The sequence below is a fragment of the Jaculus jaculus genome, chromosome 14 (genome assembly GCF_020740685.1).
Source record: "Jaculus jaculus isolate mJacJac1 chromosome 14, mJacJac1.mat.Y.cur, whole genome shotgun sequence".
In the NCBI taxonomy this organism is placed as follows: domain Eukaryota; kingdom Metazoa; phylum Chordata; class Mammalia; order Rodentia; family Dipodidae; genus Jaculus; species Jaculus jaculus.
Window position 1 is genome coordinate 21,986,191 of NC_059115.1, and position 16,404 is coordinate 22,002,594.

A 16,404-nucleotide genomic window follows, 5' to 3' on the forward strand; every position below is an offset into this window, starting at 1 on the left:
TCCTTGGAGGTAGTTGGAAAGGTAGACCTACCACTGGAGTAGTTGGGTCATCTTGACAAGCCAGGTACAGCTGAGGCCAGTGGTCAGAAGTGTCCCTCAGATGGTCCACAGAGAGATGCCTGGTGGTCAGCAGAGTACTCAGGTAACCAACCAGAGAGAGTTGATGTGAGCAACCTGAGACGTCTGGCCTGTGGCTACTTTGCAGTTTGATTGTGGAGACAGGTGGCCACTTGGTCTGCTGGAAGCCCCCGGGTGGTCAGGTCCCCAATGGCAGCCTCCCAACTAGCAGCACTGGAAGGAGTGGAATCAGGGACTGGGGAGCCCCGCCTGACGGAGGCCAGCCCAGGTTTCCTGTATTCTGAGGGCCAGCGGCTGGCACTTGAAGCCCTGCTAAGTAAGGGAGTGGAAGCCTTTCGGTTGTGTGTGCAACAAGAGGGCCTGAGGCTCTTCCTGAGCACGGATGAGGCCCAGGCTTTGGCTGTGGCTGCTGAGGACTGGATAGTAGCGGGACAGGATCCTGGAGGGTCAGGTGAAGGAGCCACCACCACTGATGAGGATGTGGACAGCCTTACCTACTGGCCCAGGAAGACCGAGGAGCCAGCGCCCCTGCTGCGGCTGGGCTGGCCGGAGGACACTGCATGGAAAGGCATCACCAGGGCACAGCTCTACACCCAGCCACCATGTGAGGGCCACCCACCCATTAAAGAGCTGGTGCGTGGGGAGATCCAAGCTGCTTGCAAGGTGAGTATGTGGGCACTCCTTCACCACCTCTGTTCCTTATGTGCATGCCAATTCCTGTCCCTTCCCAGAATTTGCAAGGCTAAATCCCTCCTTTCAACCTAGGCTCAGGAGTCCACAACCTGAGTCTCATTCTCACCTCCTCAGATCTGAGGGCCCCTGGTTTTTCCAAGACCTGGGGGTCAAGGATTCATAGGTCCTAAATGGAGCTATGACCTCTGAGTCAGCCATTGCCCTCCACTACCAGAGGCTGTAGCCTTCCCCCTCCACACCATTGGCGCAGTAATCCCCTTCAGTCCCTTGAAACCTTGAAGGGGGGGCAGGAAATGGGCACACCATGGACTCGCCACTGCAAAGGAACTCTAGATGCATACACCACCATGTGCATCTGGCTTACATGGGTTCTGGGAAGTTGAACTTGGGTCCTTCGGCTTCACAGGCAAGCACCTTAACCACTAAGCCATCTCTCCAGCCCCCTAAAAAAAAATTTTTTTTTCAAGGTATGGTTTCACTCTAGCTCAGGCTGACCTGGAATTCACTACGTAGTCTCAGGGTGGCCTTGAACTCATGGTGATCCTCCTACCTCTGCTTCCCAAGTGCTGGGATTAAAGGTGTGTGTCACCACGCCTGGCTACTAAAAAAATTTTTTTAATAAGAAGATGGCTTAGCGGTTAAGGCGTTTGCCTGCAAAACCAAAGGACTTCAGTTCAATTCCCCAGGGCCTACGTAAGCCAAATGCACAAGATAGCACATGCATTTGGAGTCATTTTGCAGTGGCTGGAGGTCCTGGCATGTTCATTCTCTCCCTCCCTCCCTCTCTCTCTCTCTCTCTCTCTCTCTCTCTCTCTCTCTGTCTGCCTCTTTCTCAAACAAATAAATATTTCTTAAAAAATTTTAAGATTAAGTTTAGCTGGGCATGGTGGTGCATGCCTTTAATCCCAGCACTCGGGAGGCAGAGGTAGGATCATCTCTGAGAGTTCAAGGCCACCCTAAGACTACATAGTGAATTCCAGGTTAACCTGGGCTACAGTGAGACCCTACCTGGGGGTGGGGGGAGATTAAATGTTTTTATTTATTTGCAAGCAGAGAGAGAAGATAGAATAGGTGTGCCAGAGCCTTAGGCCACTGCAGATGAACTCCAGATGCATGTGTCCCTTTGTGCATCTGGCTTTACGTTGTTACTAGGGAATCAAACCTGGGTCATTAGGCCTTGCAGGCAAGTGCCTTTACCACTGAGCCATCTCTCCAGCCCATATTTTAAAATTTTATTTGTGTGTGTGTTTGTGTGCATGCCCACTGCAAACCAACACCCATCTAGCTTTTCATGTGTGGCCGGGGAATTGAACCCTTGCTGGAAGGCTTTGTAAGCAAGTGCCTTTAACTTCTGAACCATCTTTCCAGATACCCTTTAGGTAGCAGTTGTGGAGGTCTCTGGCTGCCATGCCAAGTGCTCTGAATGGGTTAATGTGCATGGCTTTCTGGGAGCCCTGTCAGGTAGGGATTTGCTCTTGTGCCATAGAGGGCATGAGGAAACTGAGACATCCGACAATTTCAGCTCTTGCCTATGAGTAGTCTAGCTGGTGACTCAGAGTTGTTACCACAATATTGTGTAAAAAAGGTCCAAGCCCTTGGCCACACCATGGTTCCCAGCATGCTTTGGTGTCCTAGCCCTTCTGACCCCAGCACCCAGGATGTTCCTGATGACCCAAATGGACAGCTACTGACCTGAGGCCGTACTGCCCTAGAGATTTTGGGGACAATTGACCAACATGAACATGGGATTTAAGATGACAGTCTTCCAGAAATTGGGAGCTGTCCTCTCCAGGAAGAGCTGCTTGGCTCTCACTCCATGCTCTGGGGTTTCCCTTACAGCCCCTGCACATCCCATGGAAGCCAGGCCCTGAACCTTCCTCCAGAACACGCTGCCACAATGCCCCAATGCCCCCCTCCAGTACTCTAGTGCCCTGCGCTCCATGTCCCATGCTCTCTCCCCACCCCCAGCTGGTGGCCATAGTCATGGATATTTTCACCGACCCCGACCTGCTCTCAGACTTAGTGGACGCTGCCACACGACGATGGGTGCCTGTCTATCTGCTGCTCGACCGCCAGCAGCTGCCCTCCTTCCTGGTGATGGCTCAGCAGCTGGGAGTTAACCCCTGGGCCACTGAGGTAGGAACCTAGGCCAAGGCTTCTGCATTCCCCAGAGTTTGACCCTTCCATGGGTCCTAGGCCACTGGGGTCCCCGGAAATCTGAGCCCCAGACATTGGGCAAAGTGGATGTCTCCCAAGTGGTCTGGGTCGGAGCTGGGTATCACCTAGAGACTCTTGTGGCTTAGTGTTGGCCCTGGGACATTAGGACATCACCTGTGGAGCCATAGGATACCCAGGTAGAGGCTCCGAGTTAACTGTGTGAACTTGAGCAAAGGTCCACTCTCCCCCTCCCTCCAGAACCTGGACATCCGCACCGTGCGGGGCCACACCTTCCAGAGCCGCTGGCGACGCCAGGTGACTGGCCATGTGCAGGAGAAATTTGTGCTTCTTGATGGGGACAGGGTCATCTCGGGATCCTACAGGTGAGGTGTCTGCTTCACCCCAACTGTTCCCCCATGGCGTCCTGTACCCAGACCTCCCCTGGCATACACAAAGGACAGTAGGTACCCCTTCTGGGCCCCCTTTTATCATCCTCAGCTGTAAAATAAGCCCACAGGCCCTTAGCTAGAAAGAAGGTATCCTGCTGCAGAGAGTGGGGGGCTAAAGCCAGGCCTGCCTGGGTGAACAGGCCTAGTGAGTGGCCTGGGCTGTGTCTCAATTTCACCCATAAATCCCAATCCAGAAAATAGGTGTGAACTCTGGGCTCCAGATGGCCTGAATTTAGATCCTAGCTCTGCCAGCTACTAGCTGTACTGTGACTTTGGGCACCTTACTTTACCTCTCTGCCTGTTTTGCCATACCTCTTATATATCAGACTGTCTGGGGGGATCTCACATTAGGATGCTAAGCCACTTCCCAGCCCTCTGCCCAGTATCCCCTACCCATTACCACCATCATAATTCCAAAGTCCTCACGAAGTTGCTAGATGCTGCAGGGTGCCCGCCCCCCCCCCACGCGCCTGAACAGTAGACCTCTACAATGGTAGGTGGGGGTGGGGGGAATCACATTAGCGTCCAGGGAGGACTTCCTGAAACCTCGCTTTCTGTCCCAAATCACTTGGACTTCAGTGGGACTTGGAGACATGCATGTGTTTCTGGCAAGTTCCCACATGTTGGTGCTGCTAGTCCAGTTCCCACTCTGAGAACCACCAGCAGCCCTGGACCATTGTGCTTTGCGGCTTCACTACTTTCCTGGCTTTTCTAGAGGGCAGAGCAGGTGTGGTGCCCAGCACATGACATAAGAAGGCTCTGAAGCCAGACTTGGTGTTGCACACCTGTCGTCCCACACTTGGGAGGCTGAGGCAAGAGGATCAGGAACACAAACTCATTCCTTAGCTACATAGCAATTTGGAGGTCAGCCTGGACTACATGAAACCCTGTCTCAAACCGCCAAAGCAAGGGGCTGAGGCTGGAGCTTAGGTGGTAGAATGCTTGTCTAGCATGCCAAGCCTCTGGGCTCCATCCCCAGCACTGCATAAACTGGACTTGGTGGTACACATCTGTCATCCCAAAACTTGGGGGGGGGGGGAGATACAAGGACCAGAAGTTCAAAAATCATGCTCAGCTACATACAGAGATAGAGGCCAGTCTGTGCTGCATGAGATCCTGTCTCAAAAAGAAAACAATTGTGGGCTGGAGAGATGGCTTAGTGATTAAGACATTTGCCTGCAAAGCCAAAGGACCCAGGTTTGATTCCCCAGGACCCACGTAAGCCAGGTGCACAAGAGACACATTTGTCTAGAATTTGTAGCAGCTGAAGGCCCTGGCGTGCCCATTCCCTCTCTCTCCTCCCTCTTCTCTTTCTTTAATAAAAATAGAAAGAAAGAAAGAATTGTGGTGCATGCCTTTAATTCTGGCACTTGGGAGGTAGAGGTAGGGAGGATCGCTGTGAATTCTGGGTCAGCCTAGGCTAGAGTGAGATCCTACCTCAAAATAAACAAATAATAAAAACGAGTACTGATCCCAACTTATTTTTTTCAAGGTAGGGTCTCACTCTAGCCCAGGCTGTGGCGTAGCTATTATTATTATTTTTTAGAGAGAGAGAGAGAATTGCATTCAAACCCCAGACACTTGTACTGCCTAGTGGGCATGTGCAGCCATGTGCTTGACTCACCTTTTGTGCGTCTGGCTTACTTAAGATCTGGAGAGAGATCGAACCTGGGTCCTTAGCTTTGCAGGCAAGCTCCTTAACTGCTAAGCCATCTCTCCAGCCCTATTATTATTACTGTTTACCAATATCATGGACTCTGAGGTGCTGCCAGCACAGTGAAGGATCCAAACTGAGAAGACATATCTTAGAAGCAATGACACACATAGCTCTGTGACACATGGGCCATGGCCCTATGCTGGCTCAGATGGGGACCTCACCAGCTGGGTTCCTGAAGTCCTTCAAATGGAAGAAACCAGGACCTTGAGACATTGTCCAGGCCCCTGGCCATTTAATGGGGGAAGGAGGTAGAGTCAGAGGTGTAGGGTGCAGTGCCAGGCCTGACCCTCCCTGCGGGTTACAGCCAGTGCCGGAGGAGCAGCAGCAAGCCCAGCACCAGGCTGATGGCCCCTGTGGTGGGACAGATACCCTTATTGCATAGATGGCCAGAACAGCAGGTGGTGGTGAGGCTGTAGGTGAGGCCCATGTAGCTGACAGGCTCCTCGTGACCACAACTGGCGGAGCGTATGCAGCCCTTGTTGATGATGGGCCCCACACCGTGGGCCGTGCCACGGCCTGTGAAGCAGTCCTCGTCGTCCCCACAATGCATGCGGGTGCCAGGGCACTGCGTGGAGTCAGTGAACTCACAGAAAACACAGTCCTTGATGGCTCTTGCGCTTGGGGACAGGCTCATCAGAAGCAGCAGCCAACCAACGACCATGGTGGCCTGGCGGTGTGGATGGCACCTGAGCCAGGCCAGGAGCTTCCTGGACAGCAGAGTGTGACCTCCCAGAATGCCTCCTGCCCCTCGTCTTGGCCTGACCTCTGGAGTCTGCACTTGGAACTGGTGTTCCTGGTTCCCAATGCTCTGAGTCCTTCTCTCGGGAGCTCTCACGTCCTTGGGGTAGAGATGGACCAGTGTCACTGCCCACAAGCCTTTGGGCAATAGAACATGGTGACCTCACAGACCCTCAGGATTCCCTGGCTTCTGTGAGTGGAGGAGGGGTTACTGTCTGGGCAGCAGACAAGGGAACAGAGGCACTGTTACCCACCAAGATAAAGACACTGCCAAGGCTCACTAATGTCCCAAGGCCCAGGAGGGAGACTGGCCTGTCCATGGGGCCCCTGTGTTGGCTTAGAACTGCTATAATCTCTTCTAGCTCTTTCAGATAAGATTAGGTGTACAGCTTCTTTATCCTGTTGCAGTCAGGTGTCTGTGGAGAGCCGAGATCCACACTGGGACAGGGACTGCCCTCCACAGACAGCAGGCCCATGCAAAGAAGCTGGAAACACACACTGCCCTGGTTCAGCTCCATGTGCCAAATGGGCAGCTGGAACTCAGAGTCTGGCATACAGCACGTGCTTAATCACAGCATTACTAGGGAGCCCATGAGTCTTCAGTCAGTCCTGTGATTTTTTTAGGAAACTAATCTGCTCTCCTTTAGGATGGAGAAATTGAGGCATTCCCTCAGTGGGGGCAGGGCAGGTCCCACGTTTAAGCTCATTTGACTCATAAAAGTGTGGTGGCACACACCTTTAATCCCAGCACTGGGGAGGCAGAGGTAGGAGGATCACTGTGAGTTCAGGCCACCCTGAGACTACATAGTGAATTCCAGGTCAGCCTGGGCTAGAAAGAGACTTTACCTTGAAAAGCCAAAAAAAGAAAGAAAGAAAATTAAAAATATTTGTGAGGATTCTTTCCGTTTTTGTTTTGTTGATTTGTGTGTGTGTGTTTTTTGACCCCCCACCCCCACCCCAGGTAGGGTCTCTCTCTAGCCTAGGCTGACCTGGAATTCACTATGTAGTCTTAGGGTAGCCTTGAACTCACAGAGATCCTCCTACCTCTGCCCCCTGAGTGCTGGGATTAAAGGCATGCACCACCATGCCCAGCTTGTTTTTGTTTATTTTATGAGACAGGGTCTCATGTAGCCCAGGCTGGCATCCAACTCACTATGCAGCCAAGGATGACCTTAAATTTTTTTAAATGTATTTGCAAGCAGAGACAGAGTATGAGGATACACCAGGGCCTCTAGCCACTGCAGACAAACCAGAGGCATATGCCACTTTGTGCATCTGGCTTTACATGGATACTGGGAAACTGAGCCTGGGTCATTAGGCTTTGCAAACAGTTGCCATCTTACCAGCCCCAACCTCCAACTTCTGATCCTCCTGCCTCCACCTCCTGAGTGCTAGTATGATGGGTGTGTTCCATTTGCACACGTGTATATATTGAGGTCAGAGGTTGATGTGGAGGGGGTGGTCATTCTCAATCACTCTTCCCTTTATTTACTGAGAAAGGTCTTTCATTTGAACCCAGAACTTGCCAGAGTTTCCCAGCTCGTCCTGGGGATCCCTGTCTCCACCTCCCCACTCTGGGAGTACAGGTGGGCTGCTGTGCCTGCCTGACATTTATGTGGGTGCTAGGTACCTAAATCAAGTCCTTGTGCTTTCTCAGCAAGTACATTATCCACTGAGTGATCTCCCTAGCCCCTTTTCTGGTTTTATTGTTTGTTTTGAGACAAGGTCTTGCTATGCCAAGACTGGACCTTGAGCTCACAGCAGTACTCCAGCCTCAGCCTCCTGAGTTTTGGATTACATGTAGGCCTGCGCCACCAGACCCTACTTGATATAAATATTTTATCTCATGATTTCCCGACATCAGCTCCCATCAGGCAGGTGGGCACTTCCTTGTCCCATTCCACAGAGGGGGAAGCCAAGGACTGGGAGGTTATAGGTGACTTGGGACTTGGCTGGGGATCTGGAGGGGGGCCACCCCACACGGATTCTGACTGTTTCTTCATGTCCCCAGCTTCACATGGAGTGATGCTCGTCTGCATCGGGGCCTGGTGACCCTGCTTACTGGGGAAATTGCAGATGCCTTCAGCCACGAGTTCCGCACACTGTATGCGGCCTCAGGGCCACTCCCACCTGCGCCCACCCGGAACCTCCTCAGCCCACACCATGTGGCCCTCCGCTGTCCAGTGGCCCCTGTGTCCCCACTGCTCCCTGGAGGCCCACTAGCCCAACGCTTGGCTGCCTGTCGAATCCTTAAGGGGGATGGACAGGAGGCCCCTGCCACCCCAGGGCCAGCTCTCAGTGACATCCTAAGGAGTGTGCGTGCAAGGACAGCTAGTGGCCCACCGACCCGGCCTAGTCGTTCCCTGTGGGACCTCAGCCGCCTGTCCCAGCTGTCAGGTTCCAGTGATGGTGACAATGAGGTGAGACCTAGCCCTGGGGTCAACTGCTCTGAACCCCAAACCCCCAAACAGGAAGTATGCAGTATGCTATTTTCTTTGGCTTTATGAGAGAGTAGAGCCCTCTCTGTCTAGCCAAGGCTGCCCTTGAACTCCCAATCTCCCAGCCCATATGTATTTCATATATAGAGGAAGGGAAGTACCAGAGCCCTTGGCTGTCTCAAGTGGGACTTGCTTAGCTTCCTGGATTTAAGGATCTCCTGGGTTCTGGGGAAAAGAGCACCAAGGAAGCCTAGAATTGTCCCTAGCTGCATAGACAGTGGGGCCCTGAGCAGGTGACTTTCTCTTTGAGCCTCAGTTTCTCTTGCTATAAAATGGGTAGTTGCAGAGGTATAAACAGTCACTTTGGGGAGACAGGCAGCCTCCCCCTGGATGCAAGTAGATGGGGTGCCATCCCTCTGTAAGCTGACACCCGCCCAGCCTCAGTGTCCACATCTGCTAAGTGGGAACTAGAACAGAACCACTTCCCAAGTCCTGTGAGTAAAGCCAGAGCTGGAAGGGTGTAAAAGGGCTGGGCAGGGCAAGGTCCTCATCTCCATCTGGGTTGAGCTGCCATCACCCAGCATCACCTCCCTTGGCAAACATTTGCTCCCGCAGATGGCTGCCAACCAATGCCGGTTCCTCCCCAGCTAGGAGGCAAGAATGGAGGCTTTTCTGTAGGTCTGGGGGTCCCAGGCCTCAGGCTTACCTCCTGGAGGCTCTGAGCTCTCGGGTCTTCTCTCATCCTTAAGACCTCCCTCCTCCCTTTTCTTTTCACCTCATCCTCCCTTCCTTCCTGCCCATCCCATCCCAGCTTCACCTTCCACCTTCTTCCTTCCAACCCCTTCTCTGTTACTCCTCTTCCATCTCCAATTCCTCTTCTCTTTTGCTAACTCATTCATCCCCCCCCCCCTTTTTTTTGGTTGTTTGGAGGTAGGGTCTCACACTCACTCTAGCACAAGCTGACCTGGATCTCACTCTAGCTCCAGGCTGGCCTCAAACTCACAGTGATCCTCCTACCTCAACCTCTGGAGTGCTAGAATGAACCAGGTTGCTCCACCAAGCGTAGCCCTAACCGCTTTTACTCTCTTCCCTCTCTAACTCCTCCTCCATTTCCAGCTCCTCCTCCTCACTTTCTCCCTCTCTAACTTCTCCATCTACAATCCCTTCTTTCCTCCCCGTTCCAAATCATCCTCCATCTACAGCTCTTCCTCCAACACCTCCCATCCTCCTCTTGCCTTGTACCCCCATCTCCCTTTCTCTCCACCTCCCTCCCTGCCTCTGGGCCACAGGAGTCTCCACTCACCTTCCTCTTCTTCCTTTCACAGCTTAAGAAGTCATGGGACTCCAAGGACACTCCTGCAAGGGCCCTGATGAGGCAGCGGGGTGCTGGAGGGGGCCCCTGGGGTGAGATGGACTCCCGTCCTTTGGCCTGGTCGCAGCCCTGGGGTGGGCCCCTGCCTGTGACTCCTGCCCGCCGCCTGCACTATGTATCTCCAGCCCGAAGGAGGTTGGGTGATAATTCTGCCTCAGACTGGACCCCTGGCTCAGGCCCTGGGCGGCGGCGCTGAGAGGAGCCCTGGCCGAATGTGGCCAGCTGGCTGTCAGCTCAGAGCCCCTGCCAACTTTTGGGCCTTAGACCTTGCCTTTGGCCTCAGGGTCCGGGCACAGGAGATGGCTCTCGCTTGATCGGAGCTGGGTTAGCCCTGCACAGTTCTAACCATTGTCTCTCTGCCTGGAAAATGAACAGAAGGTCTCCACTAGCAGCGGGCTCCAAGGCACATCCTGTTCACCCTGGACAGGACTGCTGAGGAGGTATCCCACCATGGACTATGTGGAGAGACCCAAGGACAAAAGGGGGCAGCTTCCCATACCCACCATGCTCAGGAGAGTGGGTAAACTGAGTCCAGGAGAGGAGAGAGCCCACGATGATGGAGGATGGTGGAAATTTGAGGGAATTGAAACTGTGAGATACAGTAGTTGGAGCCACAGAGCCGCCTGTGAACAGGGGGAGGGGTTGTGTATCCGACTCTTTCTGCTCAGATTAAACTCCTCCACAGCACAAGTGTCTGTTTCCACAGCCTCTCCCGAGCCCAACAGTCTAGCCTTCCTCCCTCAGAACCAGAGGTCCAGACCTTGGGCCCTCAGACCAAGGGGTCCACATCCAAGTCCTCAATCCAGGAATTTGGACCCTACCCTCCTCACTTAGACCCTTGAGATCTGGGAGTCTGAGCTTTAGTCCTTTGTCCCTGTTGAAGACATACCCCTAGCCCCATCTAATATATATATAATTTACTTATTTATTTATTTGAGAGACAGAGGTCGATACGGAGAAAAAGAAAATTGTGCACCAGAGCCTTTAGCCACTGCAAAGGAACTCCAGGTGCATGTGTCCCCTTGTGCATCTGGTTTACGTGGGTCTTGAGGAATTGAACCAGGGTCCTTAGGCTTTGCAGGCAAATGCCTTAACTACTAAGCCATTTCACAAGCCCTCTTATATATTTTTTGAGGTAGGGTCTCAATCTAGCCCAGACTGACCTGGAACCCATTCTTTAGTTCCAGGTTAGCCTTGAATTCACAACAACTGAATTCCTCCTACCTCTGCCTCCTGAGTGCTGGGATTAAAGGCGTGTGACACCATGCCAAAGCCAAGCCATTTATTTATTTGTTTGTTTGTTTGTTTATTTATTTATTTATTGTGAGAGAGGGGGAGAAAGAGAAAAAGAAATGACTCACCAGGACCTCCAGCCAATGCAATCAAACTCCAGATATGTGCGTCACCTTGTGTGTCTGGCTTATGTGGGACCCAGAGAGTTAAACATGGGGCCCAAGGCTTCGCAGGCAAGTGCCTTAACTGCTAAGCCAATGCTCCAGCCCCAGCCCTATTTTTCCTTTTTTTTTTTTTTTCTTCAGGTAGGGTCTCACTCTGGTCCAGGCTGGAATTAACTCTGTAGTCTCAGAGTGGCCTTGAACTCATGGCAGTCCTCCTATCTCTGCCTCCTGAGTGCAGGGATTAAAGGCATGCCCCACCAACCCGGCTTCCATTGTGTTTTTTTTTTTTAAGTTTTATTTTATTTTATTTTTTGTTGTTTATTTTTATTTACTTATTTGAGAGCAACAGAGAGAGAGAGAATGGGCGCATCAGGCCTCTAGCCACTGCAAACAAACTCCAGATGCATGCGCCAGCTTGTGCATCTGTCTTATGTGGGTACTGGGGAATCGAGCCTTGAACTGGGGTCTTTGGCTTCACAGGCAAATGCTTAACCACTAAGCCATCTCTCCAGCCTCTCCGTTGTTTTTTTGAGGTAGGGTCTCACTCTAGCTCAGGCTAACCTGGAATTCACTGTAGTCTCAGGGTGGCCTCAAACTCCTGGTGATCCTTCTACCACAGCCTCCCAAATGCTGGGATTAAAGGCATGTGCCACCATGCCTGGTCCTATTTTTTTTTAATTATTTATTTTCAAGCAGAGAAAAATATGGAGGAGAGAGAGAGAATGGGTATACCAGGGCCTCCAGCTGCTGCAAACAAACTCTCTCTATATATATGCTTCTTTGTACATCTGGCTTTTATGTAGGTAGTGGAGAATTGTGCCACCATTAGGCTTTGCAGGCAAGCACTTTAACCCCTAAGCCATCTCTCCAGCACCATCTATAGTTATTATTTATTTATTTATTGTTTTCTCAAGGTAGGGTCTCACTCTAGCCAAGGCTGACCTGGAATCTACTATGTAGTCTCAGGGTGGCTTTGAACTCACAGTGATCCTCCTACCTCTTCCTCCCAAATGCTGGGATTAAAGGCGTGCACCACCACGCCTGGCAACCATGTATTATTTTTGACACCGGGTCTAAATTGCCCAGGCTGTACTTGAACTTGCAACCTTCCTGCCTCCACATCCCCAGGGTAGAGATTACAAGTGGGTCAAGCCATGCTCCCTGAGGCATCTTCATCTTCTGTGGAGCAGAGGGCTACACGGTCCCCGTGGTGGGGCTGGGTCCCCACCTCAGGCTCTGACCTGTCTCCCCACTGCCACCCACTCACACCCCTCTTCTCCCCTGGGAGCACAGCATAGAGCATCAGAGTGATAAGTTTATTGTGAGGATCCTGGGTGGGGGTCATCTGAGGCGGTGCCAGGGCCAGGGCTGGGCTCAGGGTCAGGTTTTTGGTCCTGGCTGATGGCTTCTGGGTCCACATCCCAGGGGAAGCTTGGCTGCCCCTGCATCTGCTCACGGTAGACCCGGTCAAATGTTTCACTCTGTGCCACAGTGAAGTGGTTCTTCCAATCACCGCAGACCCCTGGAGTAGACATGGGGGAGGGGCGCGGAGGGGGGGATGAGGATTCTGGGTGTTGTCCTTACCCCGGTCTTCCAGAGTCCTCTTTCCCACATCCCGGCAGATGTCAGATGGGCTCTGCCTCCCTCTCCCCGCTCCCTTAACCATGACTGACGTGCTGCCACAGCGCATGCTCACCATCCCCTCCCTCCGCATGGGACTGCTCATGGCCCTCCAGACCTTTCCAGAACTCGCCTTGGTCTCAGTATTTCTATTTGTCCGGTACAGTGAGAGTGCTATCTCGTAGGTGGCCTGCACCAGCCACCCCTACCAGGACAAGCCTCCTCTACAGTGTCCCTGTGTGACTTCCACTGTTGCTGTGACCGGGGGCCGCTGCCAGGTGCGCTGGGGCTGCCATACATGAGCGGAGGACCTCGTTAACCCCATAGCTAGGCCCGAGGGCTGTATTTATTTCTTTATTATGCATGTGTAGGCTTGTATGTGCATGCCTGTGCACATGTATGTGCATGAGGAACCCAGAGGACAGCCTGGGATATTGTTCCTCAGGAATGCCATCCACTTTATTTTTAATTTTTATTTATTATTTTTATTTTTTGGTTTTTCAAGGTAGGGTTTCATTCTACCCCAGGCTGACCTGGAATTCACTATGTAGTCTCAGGGTGGCCTTGAACTCATGGAGATCCTCCTACCTCTGCCTCCCCAGTGCTGGGATTAAAGGCGTGCGCCACCACACCCAGCCATCCACTTTATTTTTGAAACAGGGTCTCAGTGATGTGGAGCTCATCAATTAGGCTATATGAGCTAGCCAGTGAGCCATGGGGATCCTCCTGTTTCCACTGCCCCGCCCCAGCATTAGGATTACAGGCACACAGTACCCTACCATGTCAAGTTTTTGTGTGGGTGCTGGAGATCTGAACTCAGGTCCTCATGCTTGTATTGCAAGCCCTATTTATTTATGGCAATCTCCCAGCCCCAGGGCCCTCTTGTCAAGGGAGATCACTGCGGGCCAGGTCTTTGCCTATGCCCCAGGGTCCATTCCAGTCTTATCATGTTGGGTTTAAGATGACAACTCTCCTGGTGAAGTCATGGGGTTCCCTGCAGGGGTTTGCAATCCTTCACATCTAGAATGTGTGACTGCATGGCAGAGAACCTGGGGACGGGGTGGGGTGGGGGCGGGGCCCTGGATCATGCCCGGGTTGTCAAAGTATCCCATTTTGTTTTGTGAGACAAGGTCTCGTGTAGCCCAACATGGCCTTGAACTTGCTATGTAACTGAGGCTGGGCCTAAACTCCAGATCCTCCTGCCTTCACCTCCCAGTACTAGGATTACAGGCCTGTGCTGCCCACCGGTTTACCACTGAGTTCTGCACACTGGGTTGTGAACTTGGCAAACAGAGAGTTGAGGAGGACTTTGGCCTCCTGCAGTTCTGGCTGGCTATGGCGGTTCCCAGGATGCTTTGCACCAGTGTGGGAGCCCCTTGCTGAGCTCTGAGAGTGCAGGTGATCCTGGGCTTACAGTGGACCTGGCCACCCTATGCGACCCAGAGACGCTAAGGAACTGGCCCAGGTCACGTGGACACGTACCTTTGCGCAGGAAGGCCCCCTGGCGGTGGTCCAACAAGCTGGGGGGCAGCAGCGTGTAGTTAGACATGGTGTTGGCTTTCATGGCTCCGAAGGCGGAGTGTGCCACCACGGAGCCCAGCGCCTCCTCGCCCAGAGACCGGCCCAGGAACTCACAGAGGCGCTCCACGGAGCCTCGCAGGTCCTGGGGCAGGGAGAGAGGGAGGAGTCAGCAACCTGACCTAGGGTGCTCTAGTGAATCTCTGTCTCTTTGTCTCTGTTTCCCTACCTCCAAGCCAAGGGGCTGGATGTCCTAACCTCTAGGATTTCTAAGAGGGTTCTGTGGATGGACAAGAGGTGAGTGGGCTGGCAGAAGTCACCTCAGCACCTTAGGGAGAACCACTCCTGAAAGTCAGAAGTCTCCCCACACCCTTAGTACAAGACCAGCGTGTGTACTGTGGTAGTGTGAATGAATGTCTTCCATAGTCTCGGGTGTTTTATTAACGCTTGTAACTTGCAAGCTGAAGAGATTGCTCAGTGTTTAAGTCACTTGCCTATAAAGCCTAATGACCTGGGTTCAATTTCCCAGTATCCACATAAAGCCGGATGCACCAAGTGGCACATGCATCTGGAGTTCATTTGCAGTGGCTAGAAGCCCTGGTGTGTGCATTTTGTCTCTATTTGTGTCTCTGCTTGCAAATAAGTAAATTAATTAATTTACAAAAAAAAAAAAAAAGACTTGCTGGGTATGGTGATGCATGCCTTTAATCCCAGCACTTGGGAGGTAGAGGTAGGAGGATTGCCATGAGTTTGAGGCCACCCTAAAACTACATAGTGAATTTCAGGTAAGCCTGGGCTACAGCAAGAGCCTACCTCAAAAAACTAAACAAAAGGCTTTAGGCTCTTAGCTTGCAGGGTATTGCTCTATACTCCGATATATTGCACCTCACATCCCGTAGAGAGAGGTTACTCACTTTGCTATAAAATGTTTGTTGTACTTGACACAGGGGATTAAAAAAAAATTAAAAAAAAAAACAAAACAAAACAAAGAAAGGCTTGTAACTTGCGTCTCTAGCTGCCTGGCTGGAGGTGTCATTGGGGGTGCTTCCTGTGTTTGGGGGCAGATATGAATTCCAGCCCAGAGGTGTGCAGAGGGGTTTGAGCTGGGGATGGGGTCCTGCTTGTGCTTTGGGGTTTTGGTTTATTTTGTTTTTTAATACTTCTTAAATTTATTTTATTTATTTGAGAGAGAGAGAGAGAGAAAGAGAAGAAAGGAAAGAGACCTCCAGATGCACATACCACCTTGTGCATCTGGCCTTCATGGATACTGCAGAATTGAACCTGGGTCCTTAGGTTTCACAGGCAAGCGCCTTAACTGCTAATGCATCTCTCCAGCCCTGTTTTTTAAAATTATTTTATTATTTGCAAGCAGGAAGGGAGAGAGATTGAGCACTGCACTGCAAATGAACTCTAGAATCATGTGCTGCTTTGTACATGTGGGAGCTGGGGATTTGAACCTAGCCCATCAGGCTTGCAAGCCAGTGCCTTAACCACTAAGCCACCTCTCCAGCCCTGTTTTTGGTTTTTGCTGGCTGTTTTAGTTGTTTCTCTCGGCTTGGATGTATGGTAGCAGCTTCTGCTGCCATTGATGGAGCTTCTCCCTGGACCTGTAAGCTTGCAATAAATGCCTTCCTTCATAAACATAGCTTGGATATTTGTTCCACAGCATCCACTGGGATCAGTGCTGGGCTCCATGGTCCAGCCTTAGCCTCTTTATCCACCTCAGCCCTGTTGTATGGCAGTTAGCAGGGCTGGAGAGATGGCTTACTGGCTAAGGCACTTGCCTTCAAAGCCCAAAGACCCAAGTGCGATTCCCAAGTGCCCATGTGAAACCAGATGCACAAGGTGGTGCGTGCATCTGGAGTTTGTTTTGCAGTGGCAGGAGGCCCTGGCACACTCATTCTCTCTTTCACTCTATCTGCCTCTTCTCACTCTCTCAAATAAATAAATGTTTGAAAAAGAGAAGTCTTTAAAAGCAGTAAACCACTATCAAATGCAGCTGGAACCTGACGTGGTGGTGCACACCTTTAATCCCAGCACTTGGGAGGAAGAGGTAAGAGGATTGCTGTGAATTCAAAGCCAGCGTGAGTTGGTGAATTCACAGAGTGAATTCCAGGTCAGCCTGGGCTAGAGTGAGATCCTACCTTGAAAAATGAGAAAACACACACACACACACACACACACACACACACACACACACAAGCAGCTGGAACAGCTCAAGAGAGAT

At 51.8% G+C, this 16,404-nt stretch overlaps 3 protein-coding genes across 3 annotated transcripts in view; 1 reads left to right on the forward strand and 2 right to left on the reverse strand.

Moving 5' to 3' along the window:
• The first annotated feature begins 165 nt into the window (after nt 1–165).
• On the forward strand, nt 166–9,838 carry Fam83e (family with sequence similarity 83 member E). The gene is made up of 5 exons (XM_004672274.2): nt 166–741; nt 2,740–2,907; nt 3,187–3,311; nt 7,844–8,252; nt 9,596–9,838. The coding sequence occupies exons 1-5, from the start codon at nt 268–270 to the stop codon at nt 9,836–9,838; spliced, it is 1,419 nt and encodes a 472-aa protein (XP_004672331.2). The 5' UTR covers nt 166–267.
• Spaca4 (sperm acrosome associated 4) lies at nt 5,393–5,755 on the reverse strand. Its single transcript, XM_004672273.1, has one exon. It carries the CDS (start codon nt 5,753–5,755, stop codon nt 5,393–5,395), a length of 363 nt encoding a protein of 120 aa, XP_004672330.1.
• Nucleotides 9,839–12,340: 2,502 nt separating the features above from the next.
• The window catches only part of Sult2b1 (sulfotransferase family 2B member 1), a 48,082-nt gene continuing 44,018 nt past the window's right edge, over nt 12,341–16,404 (reverse strand). Inside the window, exons 6-7 of the mRNA XM_004672305.2 lie at nt 14,142–14,322; nt 12,341–12,561 (exon numbers count right to left, since the gene is read on the reverse strand). Coding sequence (XP_004672362.1) covers nt 12,356–12,561; nt 14,142–14,322 — 387 coding nt within the window. The 3' untranslated portion in view covers nt 12,341–12,355. The remainder of the gene's footprint in view (nt 12,562–14,141; nt 14,323–16,404) is intronic.